The sequence below is a fragment of the Haliotis asinina genome, chromosome 5 (assembly GCF_037392515.1).
Source record: "Haliotis asinina isolate JCU_RB_2024 chromosome 5, JCU_Hal_asi_v2, whole genome shotgun sequence".
Classification (NCBI taxonomy): domain Eukaryota; kingdom Metazoa; phylum Mollusca; class Gastropoda; order Lepetellida; family Haliotidae; genus Haliotis; species Haliotis asinina.
Window position 1 is genome coordinate 24,793,816 of NC_090284.1, and position 20,292 is coordinate 24,814,107.

A 20,292-nucleotide genomic window follows, 5' to 3' on the forward strand; every position below is an offset into this window, starting at 1 on the left:
TTTAGAATTTTATTGTCAGTGTTAGCTTTTACAATGTAATTGGAGAATAATTGTGTTTTACTCCTGTTCCAGAAATCGTCTCTTTGACCATCTTGCATGTCTTGTTCTCTTTGAGCAATGCATAGAGGTAAGCTTGCCTCTTCTTGTATAAACCTTCAGTGATATTACTGTATTGTCGCCATGTTCTCTTTTTTCCGAGTAAACCTCGGCAGGCAGTTTCATGGACATTCTCCGGTGGATTTCCACAGAATTGCCTGCATTTTCTGAGAAACTGACTTTGAATTCTTACTTGTTTTAATGATTGATATAAGTTTCTCTTGCTATCACTGAATATGATCATACAATATCACATTATTGAAAACTTCCAATATGTAGTACTGATGCATGATTTTGAACCTGCAGCCTTCTCTTACTAGTTTAGCAGTCTTATCCACTAGGCTACAAAGAATCGCTGTGAAGAATGGAATTGTTTGTCATTCTAACCACATGTTCCTCACAAGACAGGAAGTGCAAGCAGTGCACATGCAGAACACAGTGTGTAAGGCAAGGTGCCAGCTGCCAGTCTTGTTGTTAAAGACTTGTATGACACAACACCTCACTGCTTAACAATCCATCATGTATTCCACAGGTCATGTCAGTTTCCGTAACGAATATGAATCCTTGGGCTTTTGAACAAGTGAAATGTCAGCTTGGTTAAATGAGATCATTACCTTTGACACTGCATCTGTTTTGGTGATGTTTGTTGCTGTTTGTTTTATAGAGAATATCACATTTTATGGTTCTTTTCTTCAGTATCTGTTAGGTGTTTACAAAATGAATTTCAGTCCGCGTGATTACTATGCTGTAAGTGAAGTACTGTATTAAATGTAATTTTACATCTTTTGGCCATGCCTTACAGAACCCTATAGCAACAGTGCTGGAAGTCAAAAGTAAAAACAAGAGCAAATGGAGACCCACAGCTCTGGACACAGTGGTGCGTAGAGCAGGTGTTGTGATTATGTGAACTGGAAAATAGATACTACCATATTTATGATGAAGGAGTTATATAATGTCAGTGAGTTTCAGCAGAGAATAGGAATAATTCACCTGAGTTGTAGCCATAGATGTATAATATTTCCTTTGTCATGTACAGTGTATACACAAACCAATTTCTGTGTTAAAATCATGGGGTGCTTAGAGTTTTCTCTGGAATTTAGATGTGTGGTAACATAATGTACTGTCGCTACAGTTCATTTATTACAATGGTGGTAGGAATGTAAAAATACTGATACTAAGGTATGGTACCTGGTATGCAGATGGTTAAGACAGAGGCAAGTAGTGCATCATGTGTATATTATGCAGTTTCAAAACTGCTTGTGTTGTTCATTAGCAAGGATTACGCCTACTAAGAATCTGATTTATGCTTACTAAGAATCTAATTTTTTCTAGATGGTATTGGAAACTATTCCTTTTTATCCTCCGCAATGTGTTTTGCAGGGGGTATTAAAATGGACTCCATTTTTGCGTGTCCATGGCAGTGAGTTCAAGATACCTTCTTGGGTTTGAATGGTGGCTGAGGGAATACTGGCTGAATACTTTTTCATGATTTGTGTTTCAAGGATTAATATAATTATGAATTCTTGAAGTTAGTTTACTGCTCTCACAACACAGATAACTCTGATAAGCGTCAGTGCTTTAAACCTCAGAACACATTATCTTTAACAGTAATTCAGTTGGAAAGTGCTGTCATTGTTTTATTGGGGTTCAGTGACCCTTACCTATGTAAAATCTTTAGCTCTGGCTGTTCAGTACAAGATGTCTGCTTTAGTGGACAGTTGTTATTTACAAGTAACTTGCAGGAAATGGAGAAGCTTGCATCCAGAAAGCTGAGGATTAATGCCAAGGAAACCATGAAGATCGCAGAGAAGCTCTACACACAGGGATTCATCAGCTATCCACGTACAGAAACCAACATCTTCCCCAAGGAACTGGATCTCCACAGCCTGGTGCAGGAACAAACACGGAACCCTAACTGGGGAGGTTGGGATTCTTTTCTCATAGCAGTGTATGAAATAAGGCCCATCCGACCGATCTAGATTGGCTAAATTTCTGACTAACAGTCTAAATTTACAGCTAGCCAGGCTGACAATCTGGATGTTCCATAAGTCTGGGTAAATTTACCATATCTTGTCTGGTCTGGTTAGTGCCATTTCATGCTGGTAACATTTAGAAGGTACCAGCCCTGATGTCTGGCTAGGTTTTGACTTGTTTCATACACTGCTCATAGTCACTCCACTAAACATGAGGCTCAAACTGGGGAGGTAGACACGTATATACAGAAATTATTGAGAATCATGTTGCGTCATGTAACTCATTACGTTTATTACCTTCTGGCGTTTTTCTTACATAAACATGTTAAAACATCATCCTTTTACAGTCTCAGTCTTGTTTTAGTACTTTGTTAGACCTCCTCGCTCAGCAATGCATGCCTGAATACGCCTAGGCACACTACCCATCAAAGTTTGTAGGTAATCGTGTGACAGGGTATCCCAATATTGGACCACCTCGGCCTTCATATCTTCAATATTTCTCAGTCCCTTTTAGGTCTGGGCTGTAACTGGGCCAGTCTAAAACTTGAACATTTCGCCCGACAACCACTGTTTTGTGTAGCGTGCAGTGTGTTTTGGGTCATTATCATGCTGGAAAATCCAATCATCTTCATACAATGTTTGTGCTGTCGGAAGAAGGTGACCATTTAGAATGTCAACGTATCTTTCTTTTGTCAAGTTTCGCGTGAAAACACACAATGGTGTCACTCCGCGAGCCGATATGCCACCCCACATGTGAAACTTTGGACTATGTTTTGGTCACTGGTAGATAGGTTTGACAGTATCTTTGGTCCAAATTTTCAAACGATTAGGGAAAAGCCAAACAGAACTTTCATCCGAAAAGAAAACATTATCCCAATCTTGATTTTCATGAGCCCGACACCAGTTTAAATGTTTTTCCTTTTGTGCATCTTTCATCAACGGCGAGGGAATTCCACGTTTTTTCACCCAATTAAGTCTCTGTAATTCCTGCCTAACTGTTTCATTGCATACCTGAGGACTTCCTCTGCTAATCATTTCATTTCTGATGTTCTCAACACTTTTCAATTTGCCCCTACTCACAATCTGCCCAAGTCTTCGGTGATCCACAACACTGAATTTCCTAGGCCGACCTGCCCCTGCTTTGTGCTCTATCCCAGTTCCTGTTTGAATATTCTTCAAAGTTCTGTATACTGTAGACAGAGGAATGCCATGTCTACAAGCTAACACTTTAGCATCAGCCTCACCCCTTTCAAAATCATCTAGAATGAGCTTTTTTTCTTTTCTCTCTTGCTGTAAATTCTGCCATGTCAACACAGGAAGCCGTCTGCTCAGACAAGGGAGATAACTCTTGACGTAATGAGCTGCCTTCTAAGCCTTCAAGAGTTGTCTCCCTTATTTAGTATGCTTAGTGCATAGTGAAAGCCCTTTTTCCAATCTTAGCATCATTAGAAAAAAAACAAAGATTTTCTCAATAATTTCTGGGAACACTGTAGCTCTCAGAGAAATGCCACCAATCACTGGACTCTAAGTTTGAAGGTTGGGACCCTTTTCTCATAGTCAGAACACCAAGATTTAAGGTTTGAACTGGAGTAGAAGCCCTCTTCTCATAGTCAGAACAAACATGAGACTTGAACTGGGTAAGTAGAAACATCTTCCAGAATTATGCCAGTAAATACCGGACCCTAATGGGGAGATTGAGACCCCTTTTTCATGAGTCAAAACAACACGAGACTCTAACTGGGGAGGTGGAAGCTTTCCATCACAGTCATGATACCAGGCACAAGATCCAAACTGGACATGGTTCTCACAGTCTCAAGATGAGGCTCATATGGTGTAACATTATCAAACAGCCTGAGCAGAATATTCAGTCAACATGAAGCAATTCATTATTCCAATGTATACATAACACTGAGACGTGAAGGCCTGTTTGTTTCATTAAGTAAGCATTGTTACCTTTATCAGGTTTTGCACAAAGAATCTTGGGTCAAGGAATTCATCCCCGAAATGGTAACAAGACTGATAATGCCCATCCACCTATACATCCCATCAAGTACACAGACACTCTGCAGGTAACTAGTGCACCAAGCCTTTCTGAATAGATTACCGATAACTGACATGTTGTTTATATTTGAAAATGTAAAATGTTCATCCTCACAATGTATACTTTATACTGATATTTTTAACCTTGTCAGCTTTTAAGGGGATGGAAATCAAGATGATATCGATACTCATTTACAATATGCAGTATGCAATAAAGAAATTTAAATTTGCATTATTTTCTTTTAAATTCACAAACAAACAATCAAATACAGGAAGTTCAATTAACATTCCTCGAAATCAGTCCAATCAGATAAAGTTACACTTACTATATCATGAACACGAGCCTAAAAATGACAATAAGGACTACCTCGAATGACAGTTCTGGGCAGTACAACTAATTCCAAATAGTGACCTGTGATGGGATGTCGTCATCTTTGTGTGGCAATAACAACCACTGAGAATCTGATTTTTTCTAGATGGTATTGGAAACTATTCCTTTTTATCCTCCACAACATGTTTTGCAGGGGGTATTAAAATGGATTCCATTTTTGCATGTCAATGGCAATGAGTTTGACTTCGAATTTGGTGGGTGTGCTCATTTCCCAAGGAGAACCTTAAAATTGTTCACTAATTTAAAACAAAACTTTGCACATAGATTGGACTGGTGGTGTACTGGTGCCTTTTGGAATTCTGGATAAAAGAATTTTTTTGTTTCCATGGCAACAAATTCAACTTTGACCGAATTTGGTGGGTGTGCTCTTTTCCGGACCAGAACTTCAATGCCATTCACTACTTCTTTCCCAAATTTGGCTCATAGATAGATCTGGTAGTGTACTGGTGCCTTTTGGTTGTTTTGGATTTCTGAATAAAATATATTTGTGCATTTTCATGACAACAAATTTGACTGTGACTGAAGTGGTGGTGGTGTTCTTTTCCGGAGCAGAACTGTAAAACCTTTCAATATTTTTTCACTAAACTTGGCGCCTAGATTGGTCTGGTGGTGTACTGTTGCCATTTGGTAGTTTAGGAATTCTGAATAAGATGTTTTCAATACTCAGATATTGATGACTTTTGTTTCATGTTGCTCAAACATCAAATAGAATTGAACTCACCTTGATTCGGAGACACGTTTATTACTTACCACAGAGACTTTGATGTTACATGTTACAGGGAAATGATCAGCGCGTGTATGAGTTTGTCGTTCGTCACTTTCTCGCCTGCTGCTCCCAAGATGCCCAGGGTATGGAGACGACAGTTGATATCAACATAGCAGAGGAGAGGGTAGGAGAAATTACAGTTGTTATCACCTAAAATCAGGGAGGCTGTGTAATACTGAGTATGTTGGGTAAATATCCACTTTGTAATCTTGCACCTCCTGATGAGAACGTGGTAGAATTGGACAGCACAACCAAACCTTGTCTTCGACTAAAATGTTTTGGATAGCTGATTGTGTGTCATCATACCCAGCCATGCAGCATGGGTTGTAATCTGTTGCTCATGCTGTCAGTCACTCGTTTGTCTGATCTGGAATGGTACAGCTGGCATATTGCTGACGGCAGCGTTAACAACACTGACATACTTGCGCTGATAACCGTGAAAACCCAGGTTGGAATTGATCTTCAACAACCCATGCTTCTTATAAGATGTGACTAACAGAGTTTTTAGGTCAGGCTCACTGACTTGGTTGACACATGCTGTGTTGTCCAAATGGTGTAGAACGATACTGTTGATCACTGGATTGTCTGGTCCAGATTTGATTATTTACAAACTGTTGCCATATAGGTGAAATATTGCTGAGGACGGTGTTAGACAACAAACCAACTCTCGCTTATGTGCTGTCTCTTTATTCAAACAATATTAATGTTCAGTTTACAGCAAGTGGTTTGATGATCATTGCCAGGAACTACCTAGAAGTCTACCCATACGAGAAATGGAATGCAAAGGTAAGATTCGTGACTTAAAAATAACAACATAATGTTCATTCCCAGTACTTTTCTAAGCCTTGACCTTGTCATAGAGAGAGAAGCATCAAGGATTTATCATCTCCTTTTGAAATGTTGACTGATGATGACTTGATCAGTCTCTGTTAGAACACATTTTAATCTGAGCCAGTGTAAAAGATATGAGACCTATATTGAACATATTTTTCAGTGAATTAATTTGGTATGGTTGTTGAATTAATTAGGTAAGGCTGTTGAATTAATTAGGTAAGGTTGTTGATCATTCTATTAACAACCTGATTTTTGTTTGTTCAGACTGCTGAAATCCATTTATAGTGTCCCTTACTGTAACACCTATAAAAGGTTTTCTGCTTTGTGAAATGTAGGTGTGTTGCTGGAGTAATACCATTATCACAATTCCTCATATCTTTCTAAACATGTAAGCCTGTGAAGATCTGGGCTAGAATTTATCTTCAGCAACCCATGCTTGTCATAAGAGTCGACTAATGGAATCATGTGATCAGACTTGCTGATTTCTTGACAGATGTCATCATAGACCTATTGCATTATACAACAAACCAACCGATCTAAACACATATTCACTCACTCACAGTTATTCTGTTCATAGGGTTAGCAAGTACATGTACTTGAATACTTCTAATTATTTCTTTGCAGGAAATTCCCATCTACAAGCAGGGAGATCAGTTTGAACCCAGCATGGTAGAGGTAAGCAGGATATAGAAAACCTCCAGTGTGATGTAGCTAAGAAACCTTTTTGATGTCTTATTAATATTATTGTTTTATGATCAATTACCTGTTACTTTCTTTTTCAAATAGATGGTGTGTAGTGAGACGGTGCCCCCACCCTTGTTGTCTGAAGCAGACCTGATAGCTCTGATGGAGAAACATGGAATTGGTAGGTGAACAGTTTGTCACACATTGTTTTAGTAGGAGCAGATTAAACTCCAAATGCATGGTCTATTTCCAGATTACTATTTTTCCAATATATTTGATATTCCTAAATACACAAGATCCATTAGCTTTTGAGGGGGGAGGAACTGCACCACCTCTTGTCATATCGTTATCTTTATCTGTCTTCACAAGGCCTCTGGCTCCTGGGAGCTCCTGACTGTACTGTGAATCATACACAAAGTTAAACTACCATAGAGACTATGCCCAGGGTAGAGATCCATATTAAATGGACATATCCCACACTGGACAATCCAAGATGCTACAGCTGCAGAGGTCCTATTTTGCCTTAACTATACCGTAAATGATTACCATTTTGCATTGATATTTCAGGTACTGATGCAACCCACGCAGAACACATAGAAACCATCAAAGTCCGAAGCTACGTTGGTCTCCGTCCTGATGGACGTTTTGTGCCTGGACAGCTCGGGATGGGGCTTGTGGAAGGTCAGTAGGAGAATGTGATTGTGAGAAAAAGTAATCTAAGCGAAGCCTTTAGCACTACAACTGTTGTAGTTAAGATGGTTGCCATCGAAGGATGGCCTCCTGCCTGGGCAGCACAGAATGGAGAGAGGTAGATGGTTGTGTATTTCTGATTTCATCTTTTACAGAAGACACTCAGCACTGTCACATATTGCATACTTTCCCTGGACTTGTGATAGTTCTGTAACAAAGTGTGCTTTGTGTCAACTACGTGACCTTGTCAAACCATTGATAAACAAGGATAGTTGAATAACTCCCATGGATTTAGCTGAACCTGAGGAACAACTATAAACCTCACTCCACATAGTGACTGTTTGTTGTTGGTTGGTTGGTTGGTTTAACACTGCACTCAGCAATATTCCAGCTATATGGCAGTGGTCTGTAAATAATCAATTCTGGACCAGACAATCAACAGCATGAACATCAATCTAAGCAGATGGGATACGATGATACGAATCTGATCACAAGATTCCGCTAGTCACCTCTTACAACAAGCATGGGTTAATGCTGCAGACCAGTGCTAACCCGGGTCTTCTCAATGACTGTTTGTTGCAGGATATGATGAGATGGGATACCACATGTCCAAGCCACACCTTCGATCTGAACTGGAGGCCGACTTACAAAGGTAAACTTGAAGTCTTCATAATCATTTTTCATGATGTCATGGAAAAAGCTTGAGTCAAGATCAGTATAAAACATCAAATTTATCGTAAAAATTACATTATGTATAACACGTAAACAAATTAAGCGTTTGAGGAATGAATTATAATTTGATTTACACGTTTTTTAACAATAATCCAACAGTCACAAGGGAACCTCAAAACTGGCCTTCACACATTGTACCTATGTGGTGATTTAGTGTGAAGAAATCAAGGATGTGTTTTAGTCTTATGACAGTTCCACACCTATTAACCTTTCTCTTTAGCAATACGCAAAATCTCACTAGGATATATATTTCTTTTATAGGATATGTGAAGGTCGAAAAGACAAAAATAGTAAGTTTGTTTCACTGTCTTCTGTTCTTCTTAAATTTGTCTTTAATATCAAAGGTCAGATTTTACATATGTACAGTCGAACCCTGTATCCGGACGATTTTCGTATGAAGCGAAACTTACATTCATTAATTGTACTTACTTAACTGGACCCTGCGCTTCCAGACCCAGGCAGCGAATTTTCAAACCATTCCCATAGATTTCCATTGAAAAATGATCCTGTTATCTGGACGGAGAGATCTGTGCACATGTGCATGTGTATATGTCCTGTCAATACCGTCATCAAAACACACTGGATGCGTGTCACTGAGGTTGTTCATTAGGATTTGGTGGGTGTGAGAGCATCTAATCAGTAGGTAGGATTAAGTAGGATTAAGGGAAACTACACTGTATTTGTATTGTATTTAACACTGATAAACCAACCCCTACTATCTGTCTCGAGACAAGTTAAAAATAGCGTGCCACATGATCCTGTCCAGAAGTTTACTTTCTGCAGACAGCATAAGTTTGACATGATGTCATTTGTTTTCAGGTCATTTAAAATTTTAAAAAAGAATGTGCAATTGGCAAAATAAAGATTTTCTGTCATCGATTTCCGTTTTTTGTCTAACTTATCACCTTAAGCTTCACACGCCATATGAAAACTTGTAACTTGCATTCCACCTCCCATGTGTTATCAGTACATTTATAGTATTCCCAGAAATTATTGAGAATCATGATGCGTCATGTAACTCATTACGTTTATTAACTTCTGGCGTTTTACTTACATAAACATGTAAAAACATCATCCTTTTACAGTCTCAGTCTTGTTTTAGTACTTTGTTAGACCTCCTCGCTCAGCAATGCATGCCTGAATACGCCTAGGCACACTACCCATCAAAGTTTGTAGGTAATCGTGTGACAGGGTATCCCAATATTGGACCACCTCGGCCTTCATATCTTCAATATTTCTCAGTCCCTTTTGGTTTATTCTGTCCTTTATGACTCCCCTCACATTCTCAATTGGGTTTAGGTCTGGGCTGTAACTGGGCCAGTCTAAAACTTGAACATTTTCGCCCGACAACCACTGTTTTGTGTAGCGCGCAGGGTGTTTTGGGTCATTATCATGCTGGAAAATCCAATCATCTTCATACAATGTTTGTGCTGTCGGAAGAAGGTGACCATTTAGAATGTCAACGTATCTTTCTTTTGTCAAGTTTCCCCTGAAAACACACAATGGCGTCACTCCGCGAGCCGATATGCCACCCCACATGTGAAACTTCGGGCTATGTTTTGGTCACTGGTAGATAGGTTTGACAGTATCTTTGGTCCAAATTTTCACACAATTAGGGAAAAGCCATACAGAACTTTCATCCGAAAAGAAAACATTATCCCAATCTTGATTTTCATGAGCCCGACACCAGTTTAAACGTTTTTCCTTTTGTGCATCTTTCATCAACGGCGAGGGAATTCCACGTTTTTTCACCCAATTAAGTCTCTGTAATTCCTGCCTAACTGTTTCATTGCATACCTGAGGACTTCCTCTGCTAATCATTTCATTTCTGATGTTCTCAACACTTTTCAATTTGCCCCTACTCACAATCTGCCCAAGTCTTCGGCGATCCACAACACTGAATTTCCTAGGCCGACCTGCCCCTGCTTTGTGCTCTATCCCGGTTCCTGTTTGAATATTCTTCAAAGTTCTGTATACTGTAGACAGAGGAATGCCATGTCTACAAGCTAACACTTTAGCATCAGCCTCACCCCTTCCAAAATCATCTAGAATGAGCTTTCTTTTCTCTCTTGCTGTAAATTCTGCCATGTCAACACAGGAAGCCGTCTGCTCAGACAAGGGAGATAACTCTTGACGTAATGAGCTTCCTTCTAAGCCTTCAAGATTTGTCTCCCTTATTTAGTATGCTTAGTGCATAGTGGAAGCCCTTTTTCCAATCTTAGCATCATTAGAAAAAAAACAAACATTTTCTCAATAATTTCTGGGAACACTGTACATGTTATGATGATTCACTGTTACTACTATTGACTGTTTATTTATTGATATATGTACATGTTATGCTTTCACTTAATTTTCACGTTTTGCTTGTTTGATCCATTTAACCAGACATCTCACTATCCGGCCGATTTTCGAGTGAAACCAAATCGTCTGGAAAATATATATATATATATTACCCATCAGTTCCATTTCATATGGTCCTTGAGCATATATATAAGTATAATCAGAGTGAATATATTTACAGTACATTACAAAGTAACCAAATAGGAACCATAATGAGTGTGTGCTCCTTTATTTTCTAGTTGTACTGAGGGAGCAGATAGAGAAATACAAGGCTGTGTTTATAGAGGCAAGCCAGCAGGTGATGTAGCAGTGTTATCTCCCTGGGTGTTACATCTCTAATCTATAGTAATAGGTTTAATATAAGTTGTTCACTGGCATCTGGGGGGCATGGGTTGATGTACCCTTGATATTTGTTCATGTTGTAAGTGGGGAGCATTGAGAATAATAGAAGAGGGCTCAGCCAATCAGACAGCAACATTTACGTGTGGGGTGAGATGTCTGATTGTCACTGTCCTGTGCAGCCATGTTCAGCTCATGAGCATGGAGATTAATGGTATAAGCAGTGGAAAAGAGGCTGTCAGGATATACTCAGAACAATCCCAGCTATGTCTCATTTGTTTGACTGTAATAACAACCTTTGTTAGTATGACTTTGACTTCTGATATTCTTTATTTGTGAGATCACAGATGTTTTTCACTAATATCAGTGAGCTGAATGTCTTTTGGGTTGTTTATTTTACTAGTTAGATTCCAAACCTACACATTTGGAGTTCCTTCATAGTTTTGCATTCATGTACAGTGATGTTAATTGTTATTATCAGGCCTTGAAACTTGATGAGGCTCTGTCACAGTACTTTGGACAAGCTCATGCTCTCACAGGAGCTGAAGGTACGTAGAATGATTGTTGAGATTCTTACATACTGATTTGGTTGTTTGGGCCTTACGTTGGTTTTGGCTATCTTAGGCTCTTCAACAGTTTTCATGAATGAAATGTGTAGGGAGACTGGCTTAAGTTTACAAAGTATGAATCTGTTTCTAAGATATTTTTTTTTATCTATGTTGAAGTTTCCAAGTCCTAGGCTAAAGAATAATGCTTTTTTAAAACAATTTGTTAATTGTAAAATATCTATTTGATATCATTCATACCAGTGTTCGAAATGCCTGTCTACCTGACCTCCCAGATGTGTTATTTTCAACACAGTTTACCAGATTCTTTAATTCACCTGCCCGATGGTGGGGTTAAAATTTAGATAAGTATATGAAGGTATTTTGCAGGCAGGTAAGTTTTGGTCAGGACTGGCAAGTTTGACATGTAACCTGCCCTGTGTTCTGGCAGAAAGTTTTGGGAATTTCATATCCTATTTATACACTGAGACCACAATTATAATGCCTAATACAGTGAGACCCCGGATATCCAGATAACTGAATATCTGGATATCTGGATTTCTGTCATCCAGGCTTCGTTGTTGAAATGGTAGCGAGCATATACCTCATGAATAAAGTCACTTCCAACACAGCATGGTCATTTTGATTTGCCAATTACAATTCACTCAGTGTCAGATAGGCTTACTTGTCACTGCCAATACCCTGCTGATCGGTCATTATTTTGGATTAGCAGACCTTGTTTCGTGTCAAAACACATGGACACTTGTGCTTCATTTAACACAGTCAGCGGAAGATCAAAGGTTTGTCTTTGTAGTGAGTCAATTTTGTGTTGAATTAGTGGGTTCATTTGTAAAATTTACCGTGCGGAAACGGAAACTGGATATCTGTTATAGACAGTCATTGTTTAGAACAATCACTGGAAGGTGAGGTTTCCAGATGTTTGGGATCTGGGTGTCCTGAGTCTCACTGTACATTGACAGAATGTTTTGATTTCAGTTACAGACATTGCTGGTCCAGCTGTTGTCCGCAAATGTCCACAGTGTGGTCAGGACATGGCCTTGAAGGTCAAGAAGGATGGAAAAGGGTGAGTGGGGATTCAGGGTCATGGATATTACGTCTGCTGTTTGTCAGTAGAGACGTAAAGAAATGTATCATACCAGGCTCTGGCACATCATAGCAAGGTGAGAGATCATGAATGAGTTTAAGTTTATGCTGCTTTCAGCAATGTGATTTTTTTTCTGTTTTCAGTATCTCCATTTGAAACACTACACTATTTACACTAGACTGTCTTTCTCAATGTGATTTAACTACAGGAAATCTGTGTTAAACAGGTAGAGTTATGACATCTAAGTCAGCGTCATGAAAATGGACTTTCTTAATATACAATGACGCCATTCACCATTGTGAAACAATTCAACAGGAAATGTCAGTCATGTCAAATTTGTCCTTCTTGCACTTGATAAGTGATGGATCCTTACAAAGTGACCTAGGGCCTCATCTGGCCTTGCTGTCCAGGACAAATGTAGGATTCAGGTTGAAACCGTGTAATATGTTTTACCAAGACCATTAATACTGGTAGAGCAACTCAGCGCTTCCTGTTTCAGTGGAAATATCTTACATACTCTAATTCACTGTCATCCTTTTAATTTGTATTTGTATGCAGGTATTATATTGGCTGTATGGGCTACCCTCAGTGTCGGGCTGCCATCTGGCTGCCAGAGTTTGTCCTCCAGGCAGACCTGTCCCAGGAAGCCTGTCCCCAGGTAGGATTGCACCGTCACACGTGGTTTACTGTAAATATTGAAATGGCATGGATCAGAGATGGCAAACTCTACAATTTTAATGTAGTCACTGTGGATTTAGGCAAATATGACTGCACTAGAAATTCTACAAAAATTGAATGAAATTCATTAAATTTGGAAATACAGACCAAAAAAATATGTTTTCATCAATTAAATACGTATTAGCCAGAAGGAGACTAGAAGAAATGTAATAATGAAATGATAATTTAGAAATCTGCTGTTGGAGGTGTGTGAAATTAAAGATTCACTCTTTATTAGTATCATATTATCTTTCTCAGAATCCATCATGATTTTAGGTATATGTATTTAGTTGACTATTTATTTTATGGTCAAACTACCAATTTGGATCCTTGGAATTACTATTTGCTACACTTTGGAGTTGACATCTCTGCATGGATAAAATGTGTTCAGAGTGTCCTGGTGGCACAGTTGAAATAAATACCATAATAGAAGACCATGATTCATACTTCATGAAAAATGTGATTAACATAACAAATTCAAAGGATTTGAAAACCTAATTGTGCGACCCATTCAGCTACTTTTTGTTGGCACTTTAGACATATCTAGCCAAAAATTAAAAATACAAATATGCTACGGTTAAGAACAGTGGAAAGTAGCAATTTTTATCGTGCCATTGGCAGGGATGGTTTTTTGTTATATTTGATCATCAAGACGTTGGGCCACAGTTATTTTGAAATTGCATTTTTATCCTTATAACTGTATTCATCCCCTTCAGTGTGGTCCAGGGCCGGTGCATCTGATAAAGTTCAAGTTCAGACGAGGATCAACACCACCCATGATACCCTCTGAGTAAGAAAGCTTAATCATTTGTCAGCGATGGCACACATCAAAATATGCAGTATTACAATGCAAGTTACAAAAAATCATATCTTAACTGAAAACTAAATCTTGCTTTATGTCCATTGATTAGTGACAGTTTTAGCACAATAAAAACAGGTATGAGATGATTAATTGTGATTCAAAGCAATGACGATTCCCTGTACACTTATCCTATTTGTCATAAAAGCTACTATTTGAATATTGTGGGTTTCCTGTCCCAAACATGATGGCTCACAAGGCACTGTAATACATGAATTTGTTATGTCCACAACACATAGGTTACAGTAGGTTAATCTTAAGTGTCATATCCTTGCTTTTCTGTATGACGGAACCGATCATGTGGTCAGGCTTGGTACCTTGGATTGTTGCTCATATATATCACAGGACAACAACGATGCTACAAAACACTCATATACTCCTTCCATGTTTTCTAAATTAAAATTATATTTTGGTTTCTCTTGTTAGATACACTGGTTGCATTGGTGGTTGTGATCATATGCTGAATGAAGTTCTCAGTATTCAGCCCCTGGCTGCCAGAAACAACAGTAAGTTGTTATAATAATGTTCATTTTCATAATAGTGTTGGGAATAGGTTGATATCTCACATATTGATGATTGCTTCATTACAAACAAACAGTCATTGAAAAATAATTGGTTAACAAGATTTTTCAGATTTTCCTATTGAGGTTGTGATTGCAGATGATTATAAGATGATGCACCTTGCCACTTTAACGTGATGACTAATATATCAGGAACATAAGCTTCCTTGAAGAGAGTTTCCTAAGAATAAAACGTGTTTCCAGGTCCTGACACTGCTTTATTACCATGGTCAGTGAATCAGTGTGTACATGTACTCCTTTTTTAATCTCATCTCCCTGGGGAGTATATAACCCAAGCTGAATGTGAGCCTTCATAACAAAAACTTCCTCTTTAGCCAGTTCTCAAGCTAACACTTCACTGCCAAGGAGAAACAGCAACATGTCTGACAGTGGCTACAGCAGCAGTAGTAACTCAAGCATCACCAGCAACAACTCACAACAACGCCGACCACAGAACAGCAACAACACACAGCAACACAGACCAAGGAATACCAACTCTCCTAGTAGAAGCTTCACCACAAGCACAAACTCTTCCTTCAATAACAGTGCAAGGAACAATGCATCTTTGACTGGTAACCAAAGGGGAGGTAACTCTCGACCACCACTGACAACAATGCCTCAGCCTAATCCAAAAGCATCTGGAGGAAGGTCAGGAGATTCTGGGTCTGCCATTGTGTGTAACTGTGGAAGTGATGCCATGCAGCTGACTGTTAGGAAGGAGGGACCAAATACAGGTGAGATCATATAAACCCACTGAAAAAGATTGGAAGTTGTCCCTTTGCAAACATGTGCTTGATGTACATGATATGGCATGAACTGGTTACCTAATACATTGAGAGTGTTCAGTCTCACACACAGTAGCATATGTACTGAACAACTGTTTACTGGCAAATATACGCCTGGGACATATAACTGTATACTGTTCAATATATATCTGGTAAATATAACTGTTTACTGAGCAGTATATATGTAGTAATACTACTGGTATATATCACTGTTTACTGGCCAGTATATTCCTGGTATGTATAAATGTTTACTGGTCAATCTGTATGTAGTATATATGACTGAATGGTCAGTATATGGCTAGTATAAAAGACTGCTTACTGGTCAGTTCACTTCCAGACAATCATAAATATAACAAATCAAAGTTTAACACAAATTTTTTCTACTGCATCTGGTGACCTCAGTCATTGTATATGTGAGACTAAGACAGGCGGAATTGTATGTTCCTCTATCCTACAACACTGATAGTCTGATACATTAGAATTGGTTTCTGAAAGACTTCCGAAAGAAACCAAATGCCTTTTACATATTTTTACAACAAATTTTGTGTGACATGTGATGTATCAGTCCATGTTGACTTATGTCAGGCCTCTGTATCTGACAGGCCGTCAGTTCTACAAGTGTAGCAAGCCCAGCGGGACAGGCTGTACATTCTTCTTGTGGGCTGATGAAAACAACCAGAGCTCATCAGGAAACAGGTTGGTACTTCCAGTACAAACATGTGCTTCCTTTACAGCATGGTGACGTGTGTGATCAACCCAAAGGAACATTTGTAGGTCGGGAAGAACTTTATCATTAGTTAACTATTCACTGTATCTGTAGATGTTGAAAGATACACGAGTCTAACCATATTTTGTTTTTTTACTAGGGACTGTGGAACAATTATAACCATTAAAGCTTCAGGGAGGATAGCGAGTGAGTGAGCAAATAAGGTTTTATGTCGTTTTTAGCAGTATTTCAGCAATGTCACCAGAAATGGGCATCACACGTTATACCTATGTGAGGAATCAAAAGATGGTTCTTCGGAGTGACAAGTAGATGCTTTATCAGTTAGGCTTTCCAACTGTGCCATAAGATAGCACAGCAGATTTGCTGATGGTTAGCATCTGTAGAGCCAATCAGTGAGAAGGAGTCAGTTCCTCAGAAGGAGAGATGCAGTTCTTGCCCTTGAATGATACTGTAAATCTTCACAATATGTATCAGTAATTTACATCAGTGAATATATTGTTTTAGCTCAAGACTAGATAACAGCTGGTCTTCCTCGCGGCCTCCAAGTTCTAATCACTCCACTAGTTCCTGGAACCAAAGTTCAGGGGCTGGTGATGCTGTTGTATGCAGATGTGGGCAGACAGCAAAGTTGTAAGTCATGCAAATGCACACATTACAAGATTTCTTTCAATTCTTTCATCATCTCATCCAACCCACAGTGCTGTCGAGAGAATATTCATAAAAAATACAAAAAGAACATTGACATTTCTCAAGCTCTACCCTGTTCAGTAAGTCCAGACCAACCGTATTCTTGTTTCACGGATCTGTTGGTTGTAGTTTTTTAAAGAATGGGAACAAAAAATAAGTTAATTCTAATGCTTGTATTGGCCAATGAAGGCCATTAATGTAAACTTATATTTTAGATTGCTTTTTGCCCCATATACACTTAATAAATTTCCAAAAGTAAAATGCTTTTAGAATTAAAAGGGAATATTACTTTGATTGGTGAGATATTTTTATCCCGCACAGCGAGGGGGTGTTGTCTTGTTTTCTGAGAATAACTTGAAAACTGTTCAATATTTTTATGCAAACCTTGGTAGCTGTATTAAACATAACCTAAAGTGGTGCCTTTTGCTATTTTCTCAACTTCCATGGAAACAATTCAGACTTACTCTCAGAGAAGGAGGAGTGGGCTTCATTTCCGGAACATAACTCAAAAGCCGTTTAGTATTTTATGCAAAACTTGGTAGATGTATCAAACATAACCTAATGGGATGCCTTTTGCTATTTACAGATTTTTGCCATTTTCAATTTTCCCCATTTCCATGGAAACGATTTGGACGTAATCTCAAAAGGGAGGGGTGGGATTCATTTCCGGAGCACAACTCCAAAATTCTTCAATATTGTTTTGCAAAACTTGGTAGACATATCAAACAGAGCCTAAAGTGGTGCCATTTGGGTTTCATTTGTGGAGCACAATTCAAAACCCTTTAAAACTCTTTCAAGAGAACTTAGCAGATTTATGAGGCAGATTTTGAAGTGGCGCCTTTTGCTGTTTACAGATGTTGATGTTTTCCATTTCCATGGAAATGATTTGGACTTACTCAAAAAAAGGTCAAGCCAGAGTAACTGTCAGATGATGTATTCTTTCAAATATGTGGGAGCTGTCATCTTCTGATGATTCTTGTTTTTTTCTTTATACCTTGTGTCTTTAGGTTTTCTGAGGACAAAAAGCTGTAAAACAAGAAATAAAATTGATCTGGCCTAATTAACATTTCAGCCAGCCTGAGCATGGTATTTTGGAAATGTATGTTAGTCAATTTGTAGAAAAAGAGAGGCCTAATTAAGGCTATGAGAGATGCTGTCACAAAGTAAAAATCAGTTCATTTTCTGGAGTTACTTGTTTGTTCATGTGTGGTCAGCAGTTCTTTTTTTCCTTTCAGTCTTACTGTACAGAAGGAAGGCCCAAACAAAGGGAGACAATTCTATGGTTGCCCCAAACCCAGAGACCAGGGTTGTAACTTCTTCCAGTGGGCAGATGACGTGGGTAGTGGTGGAGGAGGAGGTAGGAATACACTGGTGCCTCAAATATGCTTTTGTAAAGGATAGATAAATATTTTAAATACCAGATTATTCTTGCAGATTATTGGCCTATATATCTGTACATTTTGGGGCAATGATGATACTATGGTGTAGAGCTCATTTACTGTGGATTTCATTATGCACATGCACATGCTTACATAACATCCATTACATATAGTCCAGCACCCTCACTAACACAATGAAGTTCAGTGATGGGTTGTCTGACACCATACCTTGGTCATGGACTTCTACAAATACTACTTTCATACTCTGAGATTTTGTTAAATCTTCTTATCCAGGACAATTTGGACTGGTAGAGACATTTGTTCATGGACTGCCACATTTAGTGTTCGGCAGATGGCAATTCAGCATCAGAGACCTCCATTGTGACATGAGGCTTCATATCAGCTTCATAGGAACTTGCTTTATTAAGTCAACATACTGTAGCATAACTGAGAATTTGTTCAAACATGTGCTGGATGACATTTTTGTCAGTGTTTCATGACAAAGCAAGCATTCATTAGTTAAGTGGAGCAATATCTCATTATGGAGACATAAACTGTTACACACTGTGTTATTAGATAAAGTCTGTATAATGTTGCAGGTGGCAGTGGAGGAGGATGGAATGGTCCGAGTGGTGGTTATGGAGGAGGAGGAGGAGGGAGGAAGAGATCTGCTTCTGGAGATGTTGGAGGTCCATCAGGGAAGAAGAGGAAGTGTGGGCTTTGTGGAGTCGAAGGTGAGCACACTTCACACCATGTTTGTTTGCTGGGAACTGTGTAGGTGAGAAATGGAGAGTTTCATTACATTTTGTTAAAGGTCAAGGTCGTAATATGTTCTGTATTCAATGGAACTTTTGATTTATTGATTTTGAATACATACTGATTTTTAGTAAATGAAAAGATGTACATTAGTGATGTGAGTTTAATTCATTTCTGAACATTGCATAAATAAATGATCAATATGATTGGCAACATTTCATTGTCAGACCTATCTGCCTATCAAACATCTGAAAGTATGAAAATAAATTCAGTTCAGTATAAAGGAGTGACCACATTGGTTGTGCATATAGCAGAATGTACACAGAATGTACTTACATTATTTTTACATTTCAGGTCACACGAAACGAACCTGCCCTCACAAAGACCCTGGTTGACATGCTACAAGGAACACTTTTTGTATATTGTGTACATGTTGCTGATATGTATCTTACAGTGTATATATTGTACAGGTATATCAGACTGGCATGGAATAAACTTCATGTGAATATTGTCTCCAAGTCATATTTTGGCTGTTTTATGCCAGCAGCAGATTAACTGAAACTTTATCATGACAAATGACCAGAATAGCCAACACATCAATCCTGACATTGTTTTTAGCTGAATGATCAAGGCCAGGCCCCAATTCTCGAAACAAACGTAAGGCTGAGTTTTGACTTAAGTCTGAGATATTTCTCAAATTTGAGAAAATGCTTTTCACAGAATGAACTGAAATCGGCACAAAACTCAAACTATAGTAAACAATTGAGTTTCGTGGATAGATTACTTATGCTGTTAGGGTTTTTTTGTTTAGAAATGCAGCTGAGTTAAAAATTCAGCTGTTTCAAATTGTGAAACTCAGTTTGAAATTTGACTAAAAACTTTTTCGAGAAATCGGGGCCTGGTTCCCGCAACCATTCAGACCTATTAGCTCTCAGCTTACATCACAAGAATGACAACAGACCAATACTGATAAAGTTGGAGGCTGAATGGTCAAGGTCTGGTTCCAATGAGTATAGGATGGTAGTCTATAAATAATCTAGACCATACAATCCGGTTTACGTTATGAGCATTGATGTACACAAGTGGGATACGATAACATGTCAGTCAAATGGAGCACTCAGTAGTAGACTTGGTTACTGTAATCCCCATCTTCATGGGTTCCAAGAGCTTCTACAACATATGGCATGCATACCAACCCGTGATGGTAGTCGTGCATACCCAATGGCATGCATACCAACCTGTGATGGTAGTCGTGCATACCCATCTGTGAATTATGCATAATGCACT

General features: G+C 38.7%; 1 protein-coding gene across 1 annotated transcript in view; it reads left to right on the forward strand.

Moving 5' to 3' along the window:
- The window catches only part of LOC137283176 (DNA topoisomerase 3-alpha-like), a 29,414-nt gene extending 9,899 nt beyond the window's left edge, over window positions 1-19,515 (forward strand). Inside the window, exons 9-31 of the mRNA XM_067814619.1 lie at window positions 73-127; window positions 899-973; window positions 1,839-2,019; window positions 4,032-4,138; window positions 5,280-5,390; window positions 5,978-6,052; window positions 6,725-6,775; window positions 6,887-6,965; window positions 7,352-7,465; window positions 8,057-8,126; window positions 8,468-8,496; window positions 10,786-10,844; window positions 11,367-11,433; window positions 12,427-12,514; window positions 13,094-13,193; window positions 13,969-14,042; window positions 14,538-14,617; window positions 15,007-15,405; window positions 16,059-16,152; window positions 16,688-16,813; window positions 18,106-18,227; window positions 18,849-18,983; window positions 19,360-19,515. Coding sequence (XP_067670720.1) covers window positions 73-127; window positions 899-973; window positions 1,839-2,019; window positions 4,032-4,138; window positions 5,280-5,390; window positions 5,978-6,052; window positions 6,725-6,775; window positions 6,887-6,965; window positions 7,352-7,465; window positions 8,057-8,126; window positions 8,468-8,496; window positions 10,786-10,844; window positions 11,367-11,433; window positions 12,427-12,514; window positions 13,094-13,193; window positions 13,969-14,042; window positions 14,538-14,617; window positions 15,007-15,405; window positions 16,059-16,152; window positions 16,688-16,813; window positions 18,106-18,227; window positions 18,849-18,983; window positions 19,360-19,400 — 2,332 coding nt within the window. The 3' untranslated portion in view covers window positions 19,401-19,515. The remainder of the gene's footprint in view (window positions 1-72; window positions 128-898; window positions 974-1,838; window positions 2,020-4,031; window positions 4,139-5,279; window positions 5,391-5,977; window positions 6,053-6,724; window positions 6,776-6,886; window positions 6,966-7,351; window positions 7,466-8,056; window positions 8,127-8,467; window positions 8,497-10,785; window positions 10,845-11,366; window positions 11,434-12,426; window positions 12,515-13,093; window positions 13,194-13,968; window positions 14,043-14,537; window positions 14,618-15,006; window positions 15,406-16,058; window positions 16,153-16,687; window positions 16,814-18,105; window positions 18,228-18,848; window positions 18,984-19,359) is intronic.
- The last annotated feature ends 777 nt before the right edge of the window (window positions 19,516-20,292 follow it).